General features: G+C 50.5%; 1 protein-coding gene across 4 annotated transcripts in view; it reads right to left on the bottom strand.

Moving 5' to 3' along the window:
• The window catches only part of Ca-beta (Calcium channel protein beta subunit), a 118,246-nt gene that overhangs the window by 31,785 nt on the left and 58,527 nt on the right, over positions 1 to 27,934 (bottom strand). For 2 of the 4 annotated variants that reach the window (XM_077659660.1, XM_077659661.1), the window contains one exon: positions 989 to 1,105. In XM_077659660.1, coding sequence (XP_077515786.1) covers positions 989 to 1,105 — 117 coding nt within the window. Of the gene's footprint in view, positions 1 to 988; positions 1,106 to 5,027; positions 5,059 to 14,513; positions 15,932 to 27,934 lie in introns of those variants that run through there. The other 2 variants (XM_077659663.1, XM_077659662.1) reach the window with 2 other exon arrangements.

Genomic DNA, 27,934 nt, shown 5'->3' with positions numbered 1-27,934 from the left:
GCCAACGACACTGCATGGTTACCTGTTCTGCGTATGTTGCGATCACGACGAATTGCAGGGAAAGCGATTTTATGAACAATAATATGCACCCCTTTGCACAAATGTAGCACAATCGCTCTAGCTATTCACCCAAGTACACGCAAGCATGAGATGAATATGCATAAGCGTACGCAAGGGGGGTGTCAATGGTACGCCTATTGGACATGGGGAATGGGGGCACAAATTCTGTACAATATTGTTCCTTGCCACCCAGAAGACATGGTCGGGCGCTTTGTCCCACCCTCGCATATATGGAGAGACATGTGCATGCCAACGAAGATATGCATATATGCCTCCGATTTTATCCTACGAACTGCTCTGAAGGCTCTGCCAGACATGATTCAGCTAACGTGTCTTGATGCTCTCGTCTAGCCAACCACCATCTACAAGAAAAACAAGACTTGCTACTGCTCTGAAGCCTAAACATCAAGTTTTTTTGTTTTTTTTGAAACTGCATTAGCCTAGCTCCTCCCTCCACTACAGTCAATATGTCCGGCGGTGGATCAGACGAGAACCGGCGTATTCAGCATGGTATGGCCGATGGATCCTTCCAATAGGGAATACAGTTGGCGCTGGCTGTGCCAGTCAAGCTCCGGCCGATCTGTCGGCGACTCCTGGTGAAAATTTCTATCTGGTTCAACTGGTTTATGGAACAATTCTCAGTTGGTTTCAATTGACTGAAACCAAGTGAGAACTGAATTGGTATTTCCCAACTGGAACCAACTGGGGATTCTTCCATAAACCAGCAAGAACAGTTAAGATTTTCGCCAGATGCGCATATATTGGACATATAGCATGCAGAGCACCGAATTTTCAAAAGAGGTGTCTTCCAAGAACATGCTCTCTCTTAATAGCTGCGACAACCAAGAAACCAGAGACATGATTCGAAGAGCAAGTATATAAACCCGGTCGCGAGGTGAAGAGGAGCACACACACGCGCACAACTCACCCTTGCCGCCCGGAGTTGTGCCAAGGCCTTGTTCTCTCTGTCAGCACGTTGCTTTTCGCGAGTTTCGTCGAGCGAAAGGTCGGACGACGGCTGGCTGTAGTTGGAGTCGGCAGATCCCTGAGCAGCACAAAGTACACGCCGTCAGCACAAGGAACCGATCGGGCAAAGTAACGAATAAACAAAAGACACAACTAATGCTAAAATGGCATTACAATTGTGGCGATCGAGTGAACATGCTACTAGCCCTACGAGAAGCAACTGTGGAACAGGCCCACATCGATAATAACCTTTTTTTTTGTCCTGCCAACGCACTACAATACAAAAATCAGAACCTGCAGGAAAATGTTTTTTTTTTTTGCGTTTAGAAATAAAACAAAGCTGTTCGCTTTAGTATAACTGCTGCACTATTTCTTCAAGCTATACTACCTCTAGAACAACCAGGTCTAGTTTGCTTGTCGTGGGTTCCTCAATTAAGTATACTAAATAAACCGCTACGAAATGTTTTCACAAGAGTGGTACGATGTGGCCACAGTCCGCACGGAAAAAAGATGCGATACATGCACCAAATAGGCTTGTTCCGCATGGTTCCGCTACGTATACTCTGCACGAATACGTAGCTTCCGCAAAGAAAGCCTTGTCAAACATGTGTTGCGGGAATGGCAGTAGCAAGCTTGCGTCCTAAAGACGCTACCGGCTCTATTGCATATCGGGAAAACTACTAAGCGCTACACATCTCACTACGCTACACTATACTACAGAGTGCGCCATTGCTGAAGAAACAAACCAAGTTGCACACGGATGCTCAGACACCTGCGTACAACTGTTCAGAATGCAGTCGCACCAATGCCATTTGCAAACGCACACCTGCACCGACAAACGTGCACGAATTGTTGAACCTCTGAAGGTGACGCTTATTTTTCAACCAATTGGTGGCCAGAGCCTGCCGTTTGCAACAAACGTAACACCTTCTTAGATTGCTGCGTATCAAGCTACATCTCAAAAATGGTAAAAATATAACAAAAATGCATAAAAGGTTATACTTTACATTCATATACTGCAAGGCAAACCGACCATAACTGTAGGAACCAAACTCGCACATTTATAATTCGCAATAACTGCACGTGCACTATGGACAGTTGCACTGGAATAAAACTACAAAATAAAGAAAACAAAGGTAGCGTCAGCTCGCACTAGTCACATCCAGCAAGCAAGAGACGCAAGACTCTTAGAGCGACAGTGTTGGGGACAGTACTCGGATTCCTTGAACATTGCTGACACGCTGCGAGTCACATTGTTTCGAATGTATAGCTCGGAGCATTTATGCAGAAAACGACCCTGCTTTCCACAGTAACCTTAGATCCCGGCGAATGCCTTAGGCTGGACACAGGCCTCAGCTCCTGGACATTGCACCCCTAGACACCACCGCTGTACCTCCACGCTCCTCCCCAATAGTTTCAACTCAGACCTTGCTCACGACAAAGCGCCTTAATCGGACACACCAACAGCGCACTAACCGCGGTGCAGCACCTTCTGCGCACGAGGCCCAGTTCGTGTAAGGCAGCTGCGCCGGCACATACCAACGCTGTTCTAAAGAGGCGGCATGTAGGCCTTTCCTCGCCTTTCAAGGTCGAGAAAAGATTTGACTGCAAACAAAATATGCCTCGTTTTCTCTAAACGACAATGGAAGTCAAAATGCATTATCTTTAATCCAGAGATACCCTCGGGCCATGGGCACCGAGTTATGCCTACCACATCACGCGTCGACAGACACACACACACACGCGCGCGCGCGCGTGCACGCACGCACACACACACACACCCCCACACGAGACGCAAACCGAGACACCACACAAGTGCACAAAGAGACCCGTCACATGAGGACCAGCTTAACAACGCCAGTGCGGCACACCTGGTGTCGAAGTGGGCGTCATGTGCTGGTTCGACACGACGCCCGGAGCGTGCACGTAGGCTTCGAGGCATGCAAGGGCAGTCATAGCAGCCGAGTCACTATGCAGGCAAACGGAAGAGACCATGCGGGCATATACGACATGCGCATGCAGAGAACCACACCGCACACTGGGATGCGTCAGTGAGAGCCAGATGTGCAGGGTGGCTGGGCTTCCGGGAAGCACCTTTGGCGACACGAAAGCTATACGCTCGAAGGGCTACACGACTGCATAAAAAAAAACGAACATATATCATATGACTATAAATAAGGGGACAGCGCGAGTGAAAAAAAAAGTTCACACTGTGCCGTGAACTGTACACATGAACTTCTGAAAAAAAGTAAGAGTTCGGTAAAAGCAGTGCATTTATGGCCAAAAGAAATTATAGAGGCACTACTACCAAACACTAAAAGATGCGGCTACGATGACGCTCATGCTTCCAAGCACTGAACCACAAGAACGACAGAGAAAAACGCGCCAGGTTTACAGCGGCGCCTTAACTATGTACGCACGCAAACATTCTGCATACGCAATAAAGAAAGTAGGAACACCACATCCCCACACATTGTGCTGTGGGCAAAACACGAACGACAAAAAATGATCCAGCCTTACAGAGGGCTAGATGCGGCTGCTAACAGGCACAAAGCGAACACTATCTGCCGGAGCCGGGTCGGAAAAAACAACAAAAAGAAGACTAAAAAGTGAGAGACTAAAATTACGAAGCAAAATTTTACCTTGAACAGGAGCAAAGTGTAAGAAAATGTGTAAATATGTAAGTTCACGCACTAAATGAGGCATTGAGCAAATTTATAGGGCTCCGAAACTTTCAGCTCCATTCCTTTGAATACCCGTTTCGTATACCTTAGCAGAAGCTGAATAGTCACTAAAAGCTCGTGCACATTAAGAGCACCGCTAAAGCTGCATGTCGTTCGCACGCGCCGCGTGCAGTAGACGCAATAAAAAAATAAAAAATAACGGCGCAAGTGCACCAAACACATAACGCGTCGCCATGGGTGGTTCCCGCGAGCCAGACAAAAATGTTATTGCCACCGTGACCGGCCACCTGCAGCAGGTTCACTCTTACCAGCTGCGTGGACCTGAACACCGTTACGCACCACGAATCGAATGCACGCAGGCTGCAGCGTCGACACTACCTTCATCTGACGAGAGTTTCCTGAAATCTTTACGCAGCTGATGACGTGTCCCGCCTCGCTGCTGCGTTCGAGTGCGCAAAAACAGCACTGTCGCAGCTTGAGTTTTATCTTTCTTTTGCCCACAAACAAGCAAACTCCATTATTCAGTTCGCACTGCGTAACGGTTTGCGACAGGTCAGGCCTATGCCCTTGGCGTGCATCCGAACCATCTCAAGCACAGCCAGCTACAATGCATCCAGCGGCAGCGAGCAGCTTATGCCACGATTGCACGTCCATCCACAATGTGTTTTGAGCACTACAATGCTGCGATGTGTAGTTATGAGATTTACGAGTTGTAGCCTAGCCTCTACGTTCCCTCAACGACAATTCATCATCTTTCATGCAGCGATATCGAAGGTCTGCTCCTACATCGAAATTCTAGAGGCCCGTGTAGTGTACGATGGCAGTGCACGCTTAAAGAACTGCAGGTGGTCGAAATTATCCGGAGCCCTCCACTGCAGCGTCTTGCATGGGCTGATTCGCTTTGGGATGTTAAACCCCATAAACCAAACCAAACTTCCTTGAAATACACACATATCCAATGTGTGCGTGTGTGTGTTGGCGTGGGCACGTTTGAGGGAGCCGTTTCAGGGAGTAGTTTGAGGGAGTAATTTGCGGGAGTAGTTTGCGGGAGTTGTTTGAGGGAGTTGTTTGACGCAGCTAGGTCAGTTATAACTAGGCGTTACGGGGTCTCTGGGACGCACAAACTGCGAGCTGCGAGGCTACAGTGGCAGTGCTTGAAACGCTTTGCAAACACGCGCCCTGTGAGCGGTCGCGACGCAACTGGCAAGCAGAAGGAGCTCCCCATGCGCAAGGTGGCGGCGGCCCGATGAGGGAAGAGGGGAAGAAGGGAACAGAGCGGGGATCCGTGGCGGCTCGATGATGACGATGACAGCTTACCAGAGGCGTATACTTGGGCATTACAGAACCGCTGCGCCAACCAACGTGAAGGCATGCAAAGAAAAGTTTTGGGAGGCCCCGAGTCAAGAAACGACGGTTGAGGTCAAAGAGAAAGAGAACAGGAAAGAGTCGGGAAACGGGGGTGGGAGAGGGAAAATAAAAATAAACGGACAAGCGATCAGCGCGCGCATGCCACAGTGGTGAGATGCGGTCAAGAGGTCCAGTTAAGGTAAAATATAAATAAAAATGGGGAGAAGAGGTTAAGAGAGCAGGGAGAGGAATCCCGTGACATTCACTGCCCCAAGCAAATGCTTTAACACTAAAAAAAGAAGGGGCCAAAACCCAGCGGCTGTGTTAATGGATGCAGGGAATCAGCGAGGTTTAGCACTGAAATGGATACAAAAGAACAGTATACTTAAAAAAAAGGGTGAAAAGTGAATTGAATAGCGCCACAGGCGGTGTATGCCAAGGGAAACGATGCATTCATGGCTTTATTTAGTCTGCATTGTACAGGAACAGATTCCTCTTCCCAATTAAACAGCCAATTAATCTAATGAAGTGCGAAAGGGTTCTTGGAGTTGCCTCAACAGTCTTATCTTTTCGAGTTTCCTAGGGCACTCAGGCAAAGGGGAAGGAATTGAAAAGTAAAAAGGAAACTGTCCTTATACACAGAGCATTACATGAAAAACATTTTTGCGACTTCATCAAAAGAAGGCCCTTGCACAATAACGTACATTAGCGGTGCGAACGAAATAATACGCTCGGGAAAAGGTAACTCCAAGGCCCCGACACACGCTTGTAGGTGAAGAACAAACAAAAAACTGCAGTCAGGTGCTGAGGGGTTTTTGAGGTGATCCCTTCAACTTCTAATGTGGGCCAAACAGAGCGGCCTCTCATTTTGATATCAAATTACAACAGGGGATGTGCAGTTAACAATCTAAGACAGCTTCGATAGGTTTGTTTAAAAACATGTTTCGAAAACAGTTAACAGACCTGATCACAGTTTTATTTGCTCTAACCAGTTGATGACAGTGCGAGAGTACAAGGTCAGGGAAAACAGTGTAAAAGCGTTGAGGTCAAGGCTATGCAGAAACACAAAACGCCAACATGCACAAGATTTACCGGCACAGCGCATGTCCACCCAGTCAGTGCAAAGGTACAATCACTGCCTGCCAGACACGCATACTCAAGAACAGTACAAAACTGTCAAGACTGAACAAAAAGTAATAACAAACGAAAAGCTGAAGTAGCAGTTCAAGTTGTTGAGGTTTCCCCATGCAAGAGAATGTGAAGGGAGATGTGAACAAACCAGGCACTCCAAGGCATGCACAAAATAAGAATGTATAAAATAAAGTGTTGCCGAGAACTTAAAAAAAAAAAGCGTGACGCTGCCAATTAAAAGTATGAAGTAAAACGTACGTTATGCAATATCCTCTGATGCACCGCTAACAAAAAATCGTATTCTCCGTGGGAGTCGCCTTCCAAGAAAAGCCGGCAGGCTAAGGTCAGGCCTTACACCTTTCAGAGACAACTTTTCAGCAGCTGGAAAAGTAGACTTCGTCAACGGCGCGGCCCGAGTACGCTTGTGTATTTGGGACTCAACCTATTCCCAACATATCTACAAGACATGCGCGCTCCTACTTCGGCAGCACCGGACCGGTTTCAGCACATTAATCCCCTGCGGGTCCCGTGCTCAAGCGGGGTGTTCTTCGTAAGCTGAATTCTGAGCAGGCAAGTTGGACTTAAGAAGTCACACCCCTGAAAAGATGGCAAAGGATTTTCTTTATGATAGGATCTAGCATCAAACTACCTAAACACAAAAAAAAAGAACGGTCTAGTAAATTGTGGAAGTGGCCCCACGTTTTTTAAGCTATAATCTGAAAGAGTATGCTGAAGCGAAAGCCCAGACACGGCAAAGCTTAATGAAAAGGTTCCTCGAAGCATGGGAATTTCGAAACAGAAACCGCTTGAAAATAAAGCCCCTTAACTCAGCATGGAAATTTCGCGATACAAACTGCCAAGACTTGAAACCATTAACTTAAATAGATGAACTAGACTGCATAACCGAACCCACTAAAATAAAGACTGATTTTGCCTAGCTTAGCTGATGCTAATCTCTATTGCATTGCATGATTTGTTGAAAAACACAACATGAATGCACGCGGACGGTGGTGTGCGTCACAAGGATAGGCAACAAATGTCCCAAATTTTTCCCGTGGTCGAGCAATTTCGCACTGGTTCTGCGCAAGGGCTTGGAACACGACACTCTCAACGTTCTAATAGCCTTGCGTGTGCCACGTGGAGTAAAACTATTTTCTGTCAGCGCAAACAGTCAGCGTGCGCGCTTTTTCTTTCTGGTTAGTAAATTCAATGAAGATGATCGTTCGGCTTTCTTTTACAGACTGCAGTTAGGAGCTACAGCACACAAAAAAAGGTGACAAACGTTCGACTCAATTTCAAAACGCCTTTTCGATAAATAGAAAGCAGAGTAAACAGGACAATAATATATATATTTTTTTAATTTCCAGCAGGCCTTCTCCTGTATTATGAGCTCTAATAGCTGTGTTATTCATCTCACAGGTGCATACAGATAGCCGAATACATGTTAAACTTCCCATACTTTTACCTGATAACTGATTTCAGTTCCTGTATTTTTGCTTTATTCATGAAGTGAAAGCAGACTGCGAAAGCGGACTATACAGACACGCTAGCAAGTGAGCTTCCCCTCATCACAGAGGTGCATCTCAGGCAAAGCACGCTTCTCAGGAGACGATACATCGGTTCTATTGAGGATACCAACAAGCTTCTCTCTAGGTTTTACTTGCGCATACCACCACGACATTTTCACGCAACTAAGGGCATTTTGATCCCCCTATGGTGAAACCAAAAACACAGCTGCGCAACAAGAGCTATAGCTGGTTCATAAGCGCGTTGCTGTTCATAAGCATGTTCATGCCGGACATAAGGGTACAATATTAATGAAACGTCATTTCAAGAAAGAAATGGTTGTTGCTTTCTAGAATTCCACCCAAGAACTTACACCTGTGTCCGCAGCAGTGATCATAGGCGTGCGCCCCGCAATGCGCACCGCGATTTCCTGCGACTTCCGACAACCACACCAATAATGTCAAAGTTCCCGCCGGACGAACCTGAGCCCTTTAGGTCTTCAGCAATACGTTGAACCGACTGAGTTATTATTTAAGCGCTAGTCCAGTCACAGGGCAAGTAATTACTCAAGGACATCAGCGGCTCAGATGAAACGATCGAAGCAGTTCTAGCAACGATAATGTCAAGGCACACTACGAAAACCATATCAGAGACCAGTTGGAGGCATGTCATGAATTCCTAGCAGGAACGCACGTCATCGTCACCCACGTATTTCAACAGCGTGGTCAAATATAAGGTGGAGAAAAAGCTGGGCATTACACAGGCAGACAAAAAAAATGCGTTTACGATTATGCTTTCTCATTAATGCGTTTGCCTAGCGTAGCTCTCTGTGCTTTTGCTATCTGCGATGCGACAAATAGTCTCCACCAACGCCAGTGCCGAGCACTCTCGGACAGCTCCTGGATGCCGGTGACGACATCAGTCACGTGACATTACGAAGCCGGTAACGTACACTGACTTCACGGTCACACGATGCTATATGACCGGTCACGTAATGACGACGTCAAGGTCGTGCAACGCCACGTGGCCAAGATGTCATGGTCACGTGATGTGTAATTCCACGTGACCGACGGCATGATCATGACACCATGTTCACATGATCTCTAAAACCAACACGACGAACAAAATTCTTATATGTGCAGCAACCATCTCACTGGTGCAGACGATGAGAACACCGCCATGAGAACGGAGACGAAATGATAAAAACGAATTCATCACTGGCTTCAACATCGGTGAGAAAGGCGGCGACGACGTCAGAGTAACAAGCATATTATTCGACGAAACAACGCTCCGGAAGAAATGCACCTCAAGCTATATAACGAATATAGTATCATTGTAAAAAGTTGTGTTATTCGAGAACGAAATTTCTGCAATGTTCCACCGTTGTTGTGTGAGCGTGTTATGCTTAACCGTATCCTGAGCGCCAGTAGAGAGCAAGTACTTGCTCGTAAAATGTAACTACACTGCTTAGAAACTAAGATACGCCAGACTGTTAAGGTTCTTAGAGATCCATTAGTACGCGCTTTCATTTTCTCGTTACAGCAACGCAAAACACTTGCGCGAAGTGCTAAGTTATTAAAGGTTTGTGAAATGCCATACCTGCGCCCGAGATCGACATATCCTCGCGTAGGGCTCCGAATAAATCCTGACCATCTGCTGTTTATCAATGTGCATAGTAACCCTATAGTTAGAGGAGCTTTCGCGCGAGATACAGGTTGACCACACGAAAGTTGCACAAAACATTAACAGTGCGCAGATGTTCCGAAAAATCGCATGGCTACGGAGCAGGGTTTATTACTACGAATTTTACAGGTTGCTCTTCCACAGTGCTGAAGTTTCCTTGCCTTACTCAGTTCGGTATCTGCTTTTCTACTCGTTTCAGTACGAATCGGCCATCGAGGCACAGCGGGCAAAAGGCGTTGCTAGCCACAGACAATGCTCTGTTTCTCCCGAAGCAGAAATGAAATCTCTAATCTACTCTACTAGTGTAAAAATAATAGTTATATGTCGGAAGCCGACATTCACCAGTGAGTGTTAGCTTCTTTTATATGTGTGTCATAACAAGCAATTCATTTCCCTAACTTTGCTTAACACAATAGTGCCATTCGTGCTGATGTTTCTGTCCTTAACACTTAGAAACATCACTTGCAGCGGGTAAAGACTTGTTGCCTGTCAAGGTTTCCCAATTCGCAGCGACCTGCAAATGGCCCCTCGACTGCACCCGTCGAAATGCACTTCGCGAATGAAATCAAACGAGAATTGTCTGGTAGTAACTTTAGTCTATTTTCTAGCGCACGCCACACAGTGTTCACTGTATAACGATCCCTCACACTAATAAAAAGCTCTTTCCCACATTTCCCAGAAACCATTATCTCCCTGGAAGTACTTCGTCGAAATAAATGCAAGTTTTTGTCACAAAGCGTGGCCATAGTAATTAGGCACTGCTCATGCCGTTACCACGTAACAAGGCGACTACTCTAGAAACAAAAAAAAGGTAACAGCGAAGAAAAGGCAACGATGACGTTGCAATATAACAAAAAAAAAACGACGAAGTGTCTCAATGTCTGGCAGGAGTACTGCCGCTAAAACCGAAGGGACAAAGCGGCCGGCGCGATGGGAGTGATTCGAAAGCGAGTCGCCTCGTAAAAGGAAAGAAGGTCGAGGACGAGGAGGTGTGGGCGATGGGAGATGTAAAAAAAATGCAGAAAAGAAAGGCTATGAAACTTTGAAGAAGCCAGCCCGCGGCAAGAGGGGGGCATCATAAAAGGGCTCGGTCTGTTTCTTTTCCCCGCGCGTGCATTGAACAGCGCGTTCACCGGAAACGCGCCGACGAGAGCAGGAGGCGTGCCCGTTAGACGAACCATCGCAGACCCTACACTGCTCAGCGGGGGAGGGGGCTGGGCGGCACTCGCGGGACAGGAGCACTGCTGCTGTACGCTTCGCGCTGCGCCGCCGCCGCTCTGCACGAAAAACGATTCCGCGTTTAAACGAGCCCGACGGAACCGATCGTCAATAAACAGGGCGGCCCATGCGGCTCCGTTCCCTCACGCCACGGTCGCTTTCCGGCGCTGTTACTCGCGATCGAGAAGCCGTCTAGACGAGGAGAGAGCGAAGAGAGACGTAAGAAAAAGAAAAGAGAAAGCCGCCGCCGCCAGGCATTCGCAAAGAGAGGTCAGAATGCGGAAGCTAAAAGATGCGCCCGACGAGACGCACCACGAGTGGCGGCGGAGGAGCCGAAAGCGAATCGGAGCGGTTTGCATTTGCGAATTAGTTTATCGGGAGGTCTTCTTGGAGCTGCGTCACAATCGCTGTACTCACCTGCGACGCTGAATGCCCAGTGATAAGCGGCTCATGCACCAAAAGAAATTGCAATCTCTAAGCTGCAATATATTGGAATTAGCGGCCCTGCGTTAACCTTTACGACTGCGGGGATAGGATGGCCGCAGCTGGTACAGGACAGGGTTAATTGGAGAGGTATGGGAGAGGCACACACTTATCTCACTGACCGAATTCAAACAGCCAAGCCTGACGGCATTTTTTTTCTTCAAGCTAATGGCCATTAACCAATGTGTACCACAAGGATCTATATTAGGGCTCATGATTTTCTATATATAGTATTAATGATCTGCCTAGTTTTCTTAGCATATCTAATTGCATTTTAAATGCTAATGACACAGCAGTATAAGCTGGTCACAGAAGCATCAATGACACAATCACATCCCTGAATGCTAAACTTTAACCTCTAGTTACATTGTGTCAAAACAACAAACTTGGAATCAATACTAAAAAAAAAACTTTTTTTCATTTCCAACATAGACAACCTATTAATCTTAAGCTGCTTCGTTTGGGCAAGAAGTGTCTTCTGTCGGGGCAAGAGGACACTGGAATGGCGCCGCTCCATGAAATCTACCTCTAAAGAGCCGTCCCACCAGTTCTGCCAACACTGGGCAGTGACAACCATGCATACACCTTCCATCCCCGACGGCACGGGAAAAACAAAAGCGGTAGCCCGATTTTTTTTCCCCCCATAGACTAACTTCGACCACGCTGACAGCGGGCTCTACCTTTTACGTTTGCTGAGCTTTTGTTTCGAGTACGTCAAAATTTTCCCGCTACATCTACACGTGACGCTCGGCGCCTGGAACATACATTATGCGTACAACAGAAAAAGAGAAACTTGCCCTTGACATGTAACTCGGGGCTTGCTAACATCGCCGGCTCTTTCCGGTACAACGGAACACACCAGCTCATACTCAAAAGGACGACCAGTGTGTCGGTCGAACGACGCGACAGTGAAGAGCGAGCGCGCTGCGCGCAGGCGACAGACAAGGGGAGAAGAAAGAAATAAGTAAAGATGACGACACCTCAAGTCCCGCACCCTGACGAACAGGCTTGACAGTTCGACAAGCACACGGAGAACCGAGCGCTCCGCGGTGCAAACCGTTCGCGTCTATCTTTGTCGCCGCTCTTGTGTATGCCAGCGCAAAGGCGGCAGAGGCGCTATAAAATATGGGTGCGGTATAGCGCGCATTCGCGAAATACTAAGCTGCGGCTAAACGGCGCCTCTGCCGAGTGCTTTAAATATGCAGCCTAGTTGAAACGCGCGTAGCAATCGAGAGTAGCACACACGGTCTGTACAGGAGAAAGGGACGCGGTCGGCAAAGCGCACCGTCGCGTGCTCAAGTAGACAGATGCAGGCAGAGCATTGCGGGTGCCAGTTAACCATCTGGAGACACCTTGATAAACTTTTGACCTTGACCTTGCCGACAGCTAGGGCGGGCAAAGTAGTGCTCTTACGAACAGTGGGCGTATTGGTGGCGTTTTTGACGCTGGCAGCAACGGTCTGTGAGTGACATGCACCCACCTCGCCGATAACAGGTGGCTTGCGACGAAATATATTACGCGTCATTTTCGACACATCATTCACCTGACACAGTCCTTCTGTCTTAATAAGCTTCTTTTAACGCCACGTTTTAATCCACTATCCACATGGCATGACATACCTGGGCATGTCAGTCCCAAGGATGTCGCCTGCCTTCGGCACACAATGCGCGCAGCCGCTGCTATAGAGCACGCAGCGATGTGGCTTATGCACGGCTGCCGTGCGACTTTCTGGGGCAACTATGCATTCTGCTCAACTTGCGACTGGGGCAATTGGGCCGCAACATAACGCACATACACTAACAGAACATGAACACCGCAAGAGCCTCCTGCACTGTCTCTGGCGCATCCAGTCTGAGTTTGCCCATGTTCCGTTTACTCACGCGCGATATGTCTCGCAACTCGGTCCAATCTGGAAAAGCTACGCAGGCAGGTCATATGACACGTGTACGTATGTCCGCACGCGCGACTTAGATCCGAGCCGGCTCAAAATATCTACGCAAGCGCCACGGCCGCAGAACATGTCAGGTTTGCGCTCAGTTTCAAAGCACAATCAAAGCGACGGCGTCGGAAGGCTCCCGTGGAAATAAAACGACGCCAAGGTGCAGCCACCTTGGCCTCATCTCTGCCACTGTTAGCGGCCAGCATTACGGCTCGCTGACCCCGCGCTGCTTATAACGTAGCGGGTGCGCACGGCACTAACCTTGGCTCAGGATGCCAGACGCAACCTCCTCCCTCCCCGCGACGAGCGCCGTTATTCAGAGCGCGTTCGAACGGTCTGTTGCGACTATCGATTGCCGCTGCCTATACTGCCACGCGAATCGTTGCAGGACAGCGACTTTTTTGGGCGCCACTTCGACGGCCCTGTAGAAGGTCAGTCGGAGTCGAAAGCTTCAGTACGTGTCAGCTCGATTCTCAGCAATTGTTCCCAGTGTACACAGCGAGAAAAATTAGCCAATAACGACGTCGACTTCATGACAATCGATACACACATCCCATTCTCCCAGCCCTTCTAAAAAAATGCATGCGAAAATTAGGTGTGCGCTGACTGACAGACAGAGCCGAGATGTGTGGCGCAGTGCAGCCGTGTTATCGCAATTTACGAGGCAGAGCCGAATTGCTCTGGCTGTGCGTATGTGCTTCGTCGTATGTTTTGCGCACATCGTTCATCGGTTTCATCTGTGTGCGTCCCTACGCCGAGAAAAAGAAAAAAAATTCTCGACAGAAATTAGCCCCTCAATCTGGTCTTTCTTCCACGAACCCATTTCACGTACAGGTAGTACAAGCAATGTAGAACAATACCGTAATTTCACAGATCGTAACTCACTTCTACTTCTGCGTCGAACTTGAAAAACTTACGGAGATCATTCGTTCAGAGGCAGAACAATAAGAAAAAAAACGAAAAGTATGCGTCCCGTTCGTGCTTGGAAAGCAAAAAAAAAAGAAGTTCGGATGAATTCAAATAATTCGATTTTAATTTCATAACGCCTGTACTTGTGCAAACGGCTAAATACACGCAAACGCTTCGTTACCGACGTACCCCTCCCAATAAATCTGCTGTAAAGCCTAGTAGCACCAATCTCTTAACGATGTATCGCGATCGTACTGAAATAATTACCGAAATGCTGACACTACTAAAACAAATATTATTACGATATACCGAAATAACTGTAGAGTCCGAGCTGAACCCCGACTTCCGCGGATCGCGATCAAACGATCGCACAAACCTGCACAGCACAGCACCTCTATGGCCAAGTATTTAGAATTCGCACATCACTACAGACCGTGAAACCAGCGTCAATGAACAACGCGTCAATGAACAACGCGTCAATGAACAACGCTTCGTCAGGGGAGCACCCACACTCGCTTCCCGCAACTGCAGTACACCCGCTGCTGCTATACGAATGCGCACGCAATCACGCCAGAGGTGCAAGTTACCTGCAGTCCTGGCCGTGCACGTCTTCGCTTGAAGAGACCCTTGATCATGTCTGGGAAGGCCGCTGTCGTTCCGGGCACACATCGCACACGGCGGCGGCCACCGGCGAAGTAGAGAGCCGCTCGGCAGCGTCGGAAGCGCGCGACACGCTCTGCGCTCAGCTACACGGATGCGGCCAGCCGATCAAACAATGCGGCCTCGAGGCAACGACGGGGCTCTCTGTCCCACAGGTCAGCTCTCTCAGGCGACGACGACTCGCCGTAAGCCGCTCAAATCACTGTCACCCGACGCACGGGCCTCCTCAAAATTGGTCTCTCCAAACGACGCGGGTAGCCCTCGCCGGGAAACACTCCGGGTCCCTCGATGAGCTAAACGCGCCGAATGTACCCTGCTAAAGCGCGCTTAGTTCGGAGCATGTAGTCGTTACACCTGGTACCCTCTACAGGGGGGAACGCCAGAGTAGGGTCGCGCCGTTCAAGTAAAGCAGAGGCCGCCGAAGAAGCCATGACCAGCGTAGCCAGATCTACTCGCCTCGGAGAAACCGAGCGCAGTCTGTAGTCTTTTGCGTCGACGCAGTTACGCCCGCGTGACCAAGCACCGCTTTGAGGAAGACGTCAGAAGGCACACCGCACTCGCTTTTCTTCCTTGTTTTCCGTTCGCCACCTCTCTCTCTCTCTCTTCGCAGGCACGACACCCAAAAACGCGTCAAGCGCCGCCGTTCACAAACCTCGCTGGATGAGCACAGGCGCTGCGACACATACGAGAGCAAACACGGCGAGCATCAAACTGTGGCCGAGGGAGAAAGCTCTCCGCCAAGGCGAAGCTCCATACGGCATTGCAGCGATGCGTCGTCTTAATTCCACACAACGGCGGCACAATCTTGGCTCGGCAGAAGCGCTCTCCGCTGCGCCTTATCGGGCGCCAATCCCCCGCGGCTGCGCAGCCACGGCGACGAACGAAGAAGCGGATGGAGCGGCCACGAATCCCTCGGGGCTGGACGCAGCTCGGGCGGCGAGCGGTCACGCACGGGCACCACGCGTATCGCCGCTGGGCGCACGCCGTAGGACGGCAGCAGCACGCGCCGAGAGGCCTCAGGAACGCACCCGCGGCGCGCCGGATCGGCGCTGGTCGTCAATGGCGAGCCTCGACGCGGCGGCGATGGCACGGCGGCGCGTCGCAGCCCGAGGTAGCAGCGGCGGCTCGCGGCACGGCCGTTGCGAGCAGCGCCGCAGTCTCGGCGGCCGCATGGCGCTCGCTCAGCCCGCGCCGTGGTCCGGCGGAGGCTGGGGCCTCGCCACTGCGGGCACGGCGGCTTTCGGAGGGACGGAGAAGACCGGGCAGGAGGCACCTCGTCGTCGCCCGATGGCTCTCTAGCGACCGCGTGTCGCGCCAGCGGCCCGCTGACGCCTACGAATCGATTACCGTTCAGCGGCAGGGAGCCCCGCGCTCGCCCTCGCGCCGCGGCAGCGGAGGATGGAAGAGCGCCCCCGACGCCTCCTATGCGCGCCGGAGTCGAGGTGCCGCCAAGACGGAGGGCGGCGCGGCCGAGGGATGTGCGTGCTGTTCGCGGACAGGTATACAGGGTGACGAAGCGAGCGCGTAAACTTGGAAGTTGATACAGCACCCGCACTATGCTGAATAATCGCAGTGACCAGCGAACAACGTCCGCACATCGGGCGAACCACGAACAACGCAAACAACGCTACCCGACAGAACTTGAAACACCCACACAAGCAGAGTACGAAACGCTGCCCGCGATCTGGGGCTCAGATGTTTCTTCTTCACACAAGGAAAGAAAGGAAAGACAATGCGTATTTGTTAGTCACCAAGATCCCGAGGCTGCCGCAGCTGCGCTAAACGCAATTACCGCAGGCGTAAAAAAAACTACGCTGGCATTTTCAGACCATATGTCTTGCTTTGCCTCTTGCTGCTGTCAGTGTTGAATGCATGCAGTGTCCGTCCCAATGAACGTCTTGTGCGCCCAGAGAAAAAGGGCCCTGCACGAACCTAAGTTGCGATCACAATCGTAAAGATGGAACCACGTGGCACGCGAAATTTGTCGCCGTGAACATCTCATCCGCTTAACTGCCACAGCATCACTGAAAGTTCTCGATTAGGAAAGAGTTACGAAACTACGCGCTCCAAGTTGCCACGGTAAGCGTTCCAATGCGACGAAGAGCCGGGAAGGTGGAGAGCATGCAATGGGAAAACCTAATGTCGAGGCTGCATTGCGAAGCGTTGCTCACAACAGCAGCGCTGGGAGACGGAACGGTGAGAGCGCAGACTCGTGAGGCGACCACGAAGTCGGGCAGAGACGGGCCAAGACAGGCGCCCGAGAAAAGGAAGAGGACGGTTTCCAGCGGCGTGCTTTTCCGCAGTTCTCTCTTCCTCACGGTTCCAGGAAAAAGCAGCCGCTAAGTTGTGTTCCTTTCTTGACTCGACGCGCAAGCGTTGAACACTGGACGTCTTCAAGTGAACAGATGAAGGATGAAAAAAAAAATGGAGGTTAACCGCTGACTACCACGCCTCGCGCGCACTGCTGAAGCTTACGGTTAGCACTATAGAGTCTCCGTGGCTGCAGCCCACCAAATCGCAAATTCTTCACGCAAACAGGCAGAGTCACGCAAAGTCAAGGATATCGCCAGCTGAGGTACACAACTTCCGCTGCAAATGTATGCGAAGCGTAATATTACGGAATAAGGAACACGGGTGGGGATCCCACAACGCGAAATAGAAACCGACAGCCCGAGGAGTCGCACAGTGATGTTAGAGTTCGACCTCTTCCAGGACCCTATTCGCAGGCAGTCCTCTCGCGATCGTAGTTGCACAACCGGGCGCCGGACTGGTGGGCACCGGTGCACGTTCCGCGCAGCCCGAGCGCAGCACCAGCAGATATATTCGCGCGCGCTGCGCACCGAAGCACGGCGCAGCCACCGCGTCCCCGCACACGCACATACGACGCAGCACAGCCGAACAACTAGCACAGCCAAGGACCATCGGCACAGGGGGGAGAGGTGGGGGCGCCGCCGAGATCGCGGCGGTGGCGCAGCGGTTGCAGCAACGTCTTTGCTTCGATTGACACGCGAGGCCGCCTTTCCTCCTCCTCCTCCTCCTCCAGCGGCGCTGGCGCAGCAGCCGGCAGATGCCCGCGCTTCCAAGCCCGAGCGCGCCAGCGGCCGAAGGCGGGGGTGGCGAACACTGTAGCAGCAGCAGCAGCAGCAGCAGCGCGGCCGCCAGCGCCAGCCAGACCGCGCGCAGCCCGCAGCAGCAGTTCGCTTCGACATGAATAAACAAACGAGCGGTGGGCCGCGGACCAATTGAGCGCGCGACGTGCCTCGGCCAGGGAACAACGCCGACGAACAGCGTACGAGCGCGCATGCTAAGCGCTGTCCAAGGAGAAAACGTACAGACGGGGAGCCGTGTCTAAACCGACCGGAGGCCCGAGTAGCATTGCGAGGAGAGAAAGAAAACAAAAAGGAATAGAAAGGCGGAATCGGGGACAACAGAGTGCATACGACAGCGGCCACCCGCGGTAGCCCAGCGAATGCTCGAAGAGAGAAAGCGACCGCATACAACGCGGAGATAAAAACAGCGCTGAATTCGTACGGTGCGCTTTCCCGCCCCAAGCTGCTTGGTCCCGCCAGAGATTGAGACGCAATAAGCGATATCCCGAAGGTTACAAAACACTGCCACCGCTACGCACGACGAAGGCTATGTTTTGCTGGTCCTATTCAGTGCAGCCATTGAAATCCGAGTACCGCCAACATGAGGCATTTTAGTGACTTGTCCATAAATGCACGTCGTGAGGCGCAGCCCACTTTTTCGGGCAAGGACGGCGGAAGGCACAAACCGTAATGCAACAGCGGAGAGAGGAAACTGGCTTTTACCTCAGAAAATAAAACTATACCTTCGGAAATGACCGCAAGCTACTGAATCAGTCTCAGTCCAATAATCGCCGTACCTGAGCAAGTGTATAAACCATGCACAGGAGCCGAATCGGAAAAGACTGCCAACATGGAAAGTGCCATAACGAATGCGTCGCCTTCGTACTCAATCGACCGCGACGCCATTTTTAGATGCCACAGTCGTCTGCACCACAGTTCGTAAGGAACCGACCTCACGTTACGCGCCACAGGAACAGCGGACATCAGACGAAAGTTGTGCAGGATGCTCTGATTCCAGAGAAAACGAGCACAGAGCGATAAGTACACGCCCACATAGTACGTCCACGCTGAAGAGCGTGCAACCAGAAGCGAAAATATCGGACAGCGCTGCCACACAACGGTGGATGGAATTCTGAGGTCGGTTCATCTCTGTTTGCCGCATGGTCATCATCATCATCAGCCTGACTATACTCCCACCGCAGGACAAAGGCCTCTTCCATGTCTCTCCAACTAACCCTGTCCTTTGCCAGCTGCGCCCACCGCATGCCCCTTCTTAATCTCATCCGCCCACCTAACCTTCTGCCGCCCCCTGCTACGCTTACCTTCTCTTGGAATCCATCCCGTTACCCTTAAGGACCAGCGGTTATCTTGCCTTCGCATCACATGCACTGCCATGGTATGCTGGTTTTTTTAGTCCTAATTGCTCCCCCACGACAGGCGCCAGCCACACCTGAGGCAGGCCATGCCCACACAAGGGAAACGTAAACGCTGAAGTCACGCGCGAGAAAAAAAAAAAATCACAGGGACACCTAATTAGCTTATGTGTTGACAATGCGATAGCACGAAGCTGTCCATGCTTTTACCAGAAGTGACGTCACTTCCATTCTGGTGACGTCACATCCTCCCAGCCGATAGGCCGGCGACGGCACAATTTTGTTTTACCCGATGAGGCTTTTATCGCTGTGACATTAAAAGATAAGACAAAAAAGAGAGAACGGCCATGCAACGCCTTTCGAGAATGAGAGCGAGTTTACGGAAACTGCCTGCTCGCGAGGGAAACCATCACCCAGGAACGGAAAAACAAAACAAGCGCCCCAGCAGATAGAAAGGAGAAGCTCCGGCGAATATATGTAAACACGCTGTACCCCCTCGTGAAGAGAGTGCAAGCGAAATGCGATTCAAAGACCACCAAGCCTCTGAAACTAAAGCTGCACTCGCGTGTCACGCTTGTAAACCTTACTAGGGACGAAGACGAATAATGATGCCCCAGTTGCGATGTCTGGTGCATGGAAAAGGAAGGCTGGACCGTGACGGCAGACCGAACAGCAATTCCCATCTAGACTCTCAGTACCAAGAACTGGAAAGCGATGGTAAAGTATTTAACGATCTCATGCGTTTATTAAGCCGTCGTTTACACAAACGACGGAAAAAAAGATTCCAGTATTAAATTCTTAAGGTAAAACCTATATTTACACTAAATAGGGAAAATTATTGGCACATATGCATCATGCTATATTAAACCATAACGCGACTTCTAGACGTCGCGCTCCAGCAATGTGACTGCATAAATTTGGCTATGCATGATGATGGTGAACTTATTGGCACCCGTCAAGGAATCAGAAGACGGTCAAGACTTGTCTCTTGACCACCGTTATTTTTCTCGCTGAAAGAATAAAAAAAATTGTATGTGGCTTAGCTCTGGTTAAACCTAGTTGAATTGCGAAACCTTCGTTTCCGCGGTGGCTCAGTGGTTAGGGCGCTCGACTACTGATCCGGAGTTCCCGGGTTCGAACCCGACCGCGGCGGCTGCGTTTTTATGGAGGAAAAACGCTAAGGCGCCCGTGTGCTGTGCGATGTCAGTGCACGTTAAAGATCCCCAGGTGGTCGAAATTATTCCGGAGCCCTCCACTACGGCACCTCTTCCTTCCTTTCTGCTTTCACTCCCTCCTTTATCCCTTCCCTTACGGCGCGGTTCAGGTGTCCAACGATATATGAGGCAGATACTGCGCCATTTCCTTTCCCCCAAAACCAATTATTATTATTATTCGTTTCCTCGGCACGTCGTCTACGCAGCGTCTCATTCCGACGCTCTCGAGAACTCAAACCGGTATCTTCCGCAGTTGGAGAGTCACTAACTAAGGGAGGTGTCACTTCTAGCCGCATCTGCGTTACGACGCTTCTCGAGTCTTGCGGCGTGTTCTTCTGGCGTCTCTTGAGCGCGTTGTCTCTTGCTCGCTTCGTTCTGTCGTTGTTGCGTCTCTTTCGCGCTCTCCATAACGACTACAATATGCACGCCGTTTAGCTAAATGTTCTTCCCGCTCTTCATCCGTTTCTTCCGCCGCTTCTTATCTGCAGCACATCGTTGCAGCTTCACCTTATACACATCATCCGACATACCGTGGAGGATTCGCTGGGACGACTGCGACGAGCCGAGTTGGGGGGCCGCTTTTCCACAGCTGGCAGGACGTCACTTAGAGCGAGCGCCTCCCCCACGGCAGCGGCACGTGGTGGTGGTGGTGGTAAAAACATTTATTAATTATAGAGAGAGGTGTTGAGGTCCGTGACCTGAAGGGTCACGCCCTTACAACCACTAGGTGGGGATGCCTAGTCAGGCACCCCATTGGCGGTTTTCCGCAGCCCGGGCACGCTGCGTTAAGGCCCTTTGGGCCTGGAGGGTGCAGCAGCCGGACAGGGTCACCTCCCAGTCCTCTCGGGTGGGGCGGCACGTGGAGGATTCGCTGGGACGATCGCGACGAGCCGAGTTGGGAAGGGGGGGGGGCGCTTTTCCGCAGCTGGCCTGACGTCACGTACAGCGAGCGCCCCTCGCGGCAGCGGCGCGCAGCTGCAACATGGAGGATTCGCTGGGACGATCGCGACGAGCAGAGTTAGGGCCCCGCTTTTCCACAGCTGGTATGACGTCACACATAGGTCACGCTAAAGGTCTATGGTGGATTCTCCGGGACGACGGCCAAGAGCGGAAACCTCGAGCAGTATTGCTTTCGCAATAAAAAAGCAGTGCACATCGAATGTTTTTTAAACACCTAACCCATGAAAACCGCTGAAAGGTACAATATCTAAACCAATAATTAACTGCAGAAAACTGTACCGAGCTATTAGCTATAGTTCTTTTTTTATTTCAACTATACCGAGCTATTAGCTATAGTTCTTTTTTATTTCAACTATACCGAACTATTAGCTATAGTTCTTTTTTTTATTTCGAACGTTTTCTACTAAACTCACGCAGCGGTTGTTGAGCAAGAAAACCTGCGCGCATCAAACTGCCGCAGAAAGGATAAACGAAAGTAAGCTTCCCTATTTAAATAGTCTGGGCCGGAACATTTTAGAGAAAGCACGCAATGGTGAACAATCCCCGAGCAATCCCGCTGATGGACTTCTATAGGTCGTAAAACACCGTCTCCAACTGAAATTATTCCCCTCTGACAGCTCAGCATAATATTTTCCATTCAGCATCAATACTCACACTCTCCCGCTGGTCCACTCGCTTGGACTAGCGGTGATTGGCCCCGCTACCAGCAGTCAAGACATCGCCTTGCAAACGCTTTGACTCTTCTAAAACGAAAGCCATAAAAAGAAAAAAAAGGCAGCGAAAGAAGCCCGCCTTGCAACGCGCTCCCACGGACTAACCTACAATATATAGCCCCTTTCAAAGAAACCTGCAGAGCAAAAAAGCGGAGAGTCAAATGCCCCGCGTGGCCCATTCGGCGCCCGTATTTTGAGCTGTCAAGCTGCTACATCTGGTCCCGGCATCAGCCCTTCCCGCGCCCCATCGCCCGCAGAGCGAACGGCAGGAAAGGCATCCCAACAAACAGAACGCATCGATCAAACAAGGCTTTACAGTCTACGTACTGCGCATCGGGAAACGCGCGGATCCCGCCGATACAGGGGCAGCGGCAGAGAAGCAAACACAGCGTGCGCCCAATAACAACGACGACAAGAACAAAACGAAACGAAAGAAAGGAAATGCACCGCAAGGTATGACAGCTTTCCGGGAACGCGCCCACCCTTGAGCCCTGGCTAGCTGCGCGAATGAAAGAAGCCCGAGCAGCGCGGCGCGAATGACGGATTCGGCACGGCTTCGCGCTCCGCCGGAACGACCCCGAAGCGCGGCCTCAACTTTTGGGCCTGGCGTAGGAAAAAAGCCACTGCCGAAAAAAAAAAAACCTACAACAACAGTTCGTAAAAACATATGCTTATGGTTGATGAGCGGTTTAACGTCCCAAAGCGACTCAGGCTATGATATGTGAAGAAAAAACACACACAAAAAAACACTAAGCTCCGCCAATAGAGCGATGTTCTATATACAATTAAAGGTTTGGTTTGGTTTATGGAGGTTTAACGTCCCAAAGCGACTCAGGCTATGAGTAGGAACACAGTAGTGAAGAGCTCCGGAAATTTCGACCACCTGGGGTTCTTTAACGTGCACTGACTTCGCACAGAACACGGGCCTCTAGAATTTCGCCTCCATCGAAATTCGACCGCCGCGGCCGGGATCGAATCCGCGTCTTTCGGGTCAGCAGCCGAGCGCCATAACCACTAAGCCACTGCTGCAGCATATACAATTAAAGATTTTTTTCTTTCAGTCTTAAACTGGGTCTCAAGGGAAAGAGAACACTCACAAGTGTTTAGCCAATTTTAACAGTTAGCAGGAAAATTACGGAATTTTCGCGGGTTGTAAACATTACAAAATGGCTCAATAAACTGCTCCTGTTAAAGTAGGCATTTTTCTCAAACTATAGAACCCAAAAGGGGGGGGGGGGGGGGGTTGCTTCTGAGTCATGTCGTGCGGCACGTTGTGCATCCTCAGCGTTCCAAATGCCTTGAAGGTAAGAGGAACTCTGGTCCTACCCCCCTCCTCCCCCCCCCCCCCCCCCCCTCCCGAAGGTTAGGACTTTCATGAATGTTAGAAGGGCTCTTCCACATGACACAGAACCAGATCGTCCCCGGGCCGCTAAACTTTTGACACAGGCTGTACTACACCGGAGACGCTTCTGCTTCATTAGGCTGTCTGCCGAATATTAATGGACGCTATGAAAGCGATTCCATCTCGCGTCTTGTCTTCCGCTGTTCTATATATTATGTCCTTACTCCCGTCTTAGTGTTGGACTTAGATTACGCTTTCCGCAAGCTGCCGTTAAAAAAAACGATTAGCGTTACGCAGTTTAGATCACCCATTAACTGCATCACTTTTCCAGAATTCCGCGAAATTCAAGGGTTCAAAACAATATAGGCTGTAGGTATAATGTAAGCATGTAATCTCTAATCACCGATTAGAGCTCATGGGTGTGTTTTTTTTTCCTTTAAGGCAAGTGGTTTAGAGTTGGTAATCTACCAACAGCTTCGATAAAGTCGTCATGTAGTCCCCGCTCGACGCTCTGCTCTGCGGAGAAGCCTGAAAGACGCCGTGGTTTCAATCAGCTATTACGTCACCAATTCAATGGCTAACCCAAAAAGATGGCGCGCGATTTACCTCCAAGTTTGATAAATTCGACCCCTTTAAGCTCGTCGAACACTAACACCATTGCAGTTGCCCACCTTGATCGCACACTGCCGACTCAGATCCGTTGGGCTTCGTACGCGACATTAAGAAAGTAAACTTTATCTTTTTTTTCCGATTCCCGAGATTAGGTTGTAAACTTACACAATGAATCGGCCAATTTGGGGCTCAAATGCGGCAGTCATGTTTCCGCTGACTCTAGCCTGAATAGTAAAAGTCACGTATGAGATGCTAGTCATTCACGTACTTTTCTTTTGCTTCCATCAAGAAGTGCATTGTAACTTAATAAAGCTTGAAACTAGATTCTTAGCAGTTACTCTTTCCTTTAGCACGTAACCTTAGGTGGCGATTCGGGCCAACTCCTTCCACCGGTTTCCCCCTGGTTCAAATACGCGGTATAGTAAAGAAAAGAAGACAAACACGAGAAACAAGTAGCACTTGGGAACAGTGAGGACTATTGAAAAAAAAAATGGTGTACAATAACGCCTTCAAAAATACAAGAATTTTCCGAATCACTGGACGGAAAAAGTGCCCACAATAGGCAATTCTGGGTCTACGTAAGGAATTCAACGCTCGTTAAAGCGGCGATTCGACGTTAGTCACGCGCCATAAAAGACAACAGGCAAACAGGCGGGGTATGATCCTTAACACGTTCACTGCGCCGTGTTCCTGCTGTGCAGCACGAATACTGAGTGGCGCTATGAAGCAGTGGAACAGCTCACTTTTGTCAAACAGCCTGCGAAAAACACTCATGTCACGTTGCTGTTGCCTCTGTTGTCGGTTTCAATAAATTAACTTCACCGGAGGCTCACTGGTCGGTCACGCCGCAACTAAGTGTGGGCCACCGACGGGCCACGACCATGAGGGACGCCTTAGTGGAAGGCTCCTGATAATTTCGAAGGCCTGGGGTTCTTCAATGTGAAACTGACACCGCACAATACACGGTCCTCTAGCATTTCACCTCGATCAAAATGCGACCACCGCGGCCGGGATCGAACCCGCGTCTTTCGGGACAACACCCGAACACCATAACCATTGAGCCACCACGGCGACTACATCGCGGAAAATGCTGCGTTCTATGAAAGGTTGTGCGAACTCGTAGAGCAGTCCAGCTTCATTATTTTATACACAGATGGAGGAACATTAATGCAGGCTCAGCACAAGTGCTCCGCAAAATAGAATACCACCTCTCTCTGAATCCGGGGTGAAGGCTCTGCCTCTAGGCACGAGAGCAAAGCAGGCAGAGCACGCTTTACAAGGACAGCTGAACGCCCGGGGTTGAAAACGAGACTCAAGGTCAACCGATGCTAGGCGCCTAACTGAGACAAGGCTGCTCTATGGTACACAGGATGAGCATATGTCATATGATACACCATGTGATATATCGACAAATGGTGCAGAGGTCGGAAAAGGCGCCTGACCTACGCTGACACAATGAGAGCTGCTTGAAACGTCAGCCTCACGCACATAATTTACAAACAAGTGCCGACAAAGAACGGCGCATCACCGCCGTATTTGTGCAGAAGGGTGAACGTCAAAACAAACACACGGGACTCAAACGTGCAGAAAAATTGTCGCTCGTACCTGCATAGCGCGTTTATTTTCTGTAGGCACACGCGCGAAACAAACTCGCCCGGCGACAGACCTCTCCTCTATTCTCTCTTTCGAGAGCGCCAAGTTGCACTCAATTCGTTGGCGGTGAGGACGCCCTCCAAGCCCGGCGAGCAGCCCATTGTTTGCGGGCCGACATGCGGCTACACGTAGACCCCGGCGAAGCATGCAATAAAAGAGGTGCACAGCCAGCACCTGACACACTGCAACGGATCACGTTGCAGCGACACGCATGGGAGGGTTCCATGGGTGGGAGGGGAGCCTTTTGTTTTTCTGCCATGGGCTTCTCCGCTAAGCACACAATAACCACGCTCCCGCTTGGCTACCTGCGTCTCCCTATCCTATACAGTTGCGAACGTGTTACGGGCCACGGGCAGAGACTTGGGCCTAGCGATGAGCTCGCTGGCCCGCGGCCGCTACTGATTCGTTGGTCGCAATGAAGAAAATAAGGCGCGCAAAAAGCAACGAGGGAAAGTATGACACAGGCATTCACCGCAACGACTCCCCGAGGCCCGGCGCCCTCTGAAGCAGAACGCGGGGTTCAACGGCTGGCTTGCTCGGCCACGTGACGCCATCTATTGCGAAATTCGTGCACTGCGCACGCAGAGGCCCCGCCAGGAGGCGGTCAAACGCGCCGCTAGCACTCTAAGCGCTATACTCAACCGCGCTAACTGAACACTGCCCTCGGCAAAAGTGTGACGTCACACGCTACAATGTGGCGAGCAGTGCTGCAGAAACACACACACACACACACACACACACACACACACACACACACACACACACACACACACACACACACACACACACACACACACACACACACACGCACACACGCACACACGCGCACACACGCACACACACACACACACACACACACACACACACACACACACACACACACACACACACACACACACACACACACACACACACACACACACAAGGAGAACCAAAGGCACGAAGCTATACGCCGCCACTACGCAGTGAAAACGGAGACTCAAAAACGGAAGACGCAAACGGGCGATTAAAATAAGTGCTGAAGCGTGTGAGGCCATGTACAAGCAAAACAGTGTACGAAGAGACGGAGCATAGGCGGCCCAGCGTCTGGGCACAAGAAGTTTAGAGCCACAGTTTTTAGTTTCCCCACTCCTCTTTCTCTTTTTAATACCCAGCATCGGAAGAAACCGGAAACAGGGCATTTCGCGCGGCGCCCGGTTCAGTGTGCCTTACTGTTAAAGCTGATACAACTCTACAGAGAGAGACGAGAAAAAAAAATCAAAAAGCTCCCTGCTCCGCTATCCCCTGTTAGCTCGTTCCAAGAGTGTCCGGTCAGGGGAAATTTTTTCCTTCGTTTCTTTTATTTTTCTGCACTTCTAGTTGCGACTACTTCGAATTCCAAAAGTCGCTGCACAACACGTATCATCTCTCCTCTCGCTACCAAGAAGTCGAGGTCTTCGACTGACAAACTGAAACGAAAAGGTAAAAAGAAAGTTTAAGTGAGAAGATTCTCTGGTTGCGGGATATCAGGGCGACAAACCAAACTTGCTGCGTCAAAGGAACTGCGCGAAAACACCCCAAGCACTAACAGCGCGAAGGCACTGCAGTATGACGCGCGACAGAAAATGGAAGGAAAAATTTTAAACAAGGAAAATTAATCCTGTAGCAGCAGCAGCGGTAAGAAACGGCTCTCTTACGCCGGCCTGAGTCAGCAGAGAAGCAGAAACGAGAAAAGCAACGGCCGGCACTCCCAATAAATAAATAAAATGAATGAGTACGCACACATTCATGCATCAGACACACAGAGCAAGTTATTAGGCAACAAAAAAAAAAGGGAGCAGAAATGTAAAATATGGAACGGAAGTGACGCAGCCGGGCGAGACAGCGTTATCCGCAAACGAGACAGAGGAGGCGGAGGGTAATAAAGGGAAAAAAAAAAAGGGGGGGGGGGGTCTCATCGCAGGGGAAAAAAAGACGAAGACGAAAAAGTGGAGGAAAAAAAGAGAGAACGACGAAAAAGAAAAATAAGCAGAGCGAAACTGAGCGGGCCCTTTTTCCGAGAGGCACCCTATCGATTCGGAGAACTCGGCCTCGGCTTCTCGCCGCCTTTCCAAAAGCCCGAGCCTCGTTTTCTTCTTTCATCCGCAGCGCGTGCGCTTGGCCGCTGTTTCCTGCTCGCATCTTCGTTCGTTCCTCGCTCTCAAGCCCGCAGCGCGCACAACTGCCCTTGTCGCCGAAAGCGCGCACATAAATAAGCGATGGTGCACAGCCAACACGGGCAGCACTTCTTACGACGGCGTCACCGCCAGCAGCAACTAGGAGGGATGCTAAGTGCATCCAGGAGGTATACGCCCAGAAAGAACGCGCGCGACTCCTACAAAAAGTGAACAACGTATGTACGCGCCTACATGAA

Source organism: Amblyomma americanum, chromosome 3 (assembly GCF_052857255.1).
Source record: "Amblyomma americanum isolate KBUSLIRL-KWMA chromosome 3, ASM5285725v1, whole genome shotgun sequence".
Taxonomy (NCBI): domain Eukaryota; kingdom Metazoa; phylum Arthropoda; class Arachnida; order Ixodida; family Ixodidae; genus Amblyomma; species Amblyomma americanum.
The sequence above is the reverse complement of the archived record's forward strand: the minus strand, read 5'-3'. Positions and strand labels throughout refer to the sequence as shown.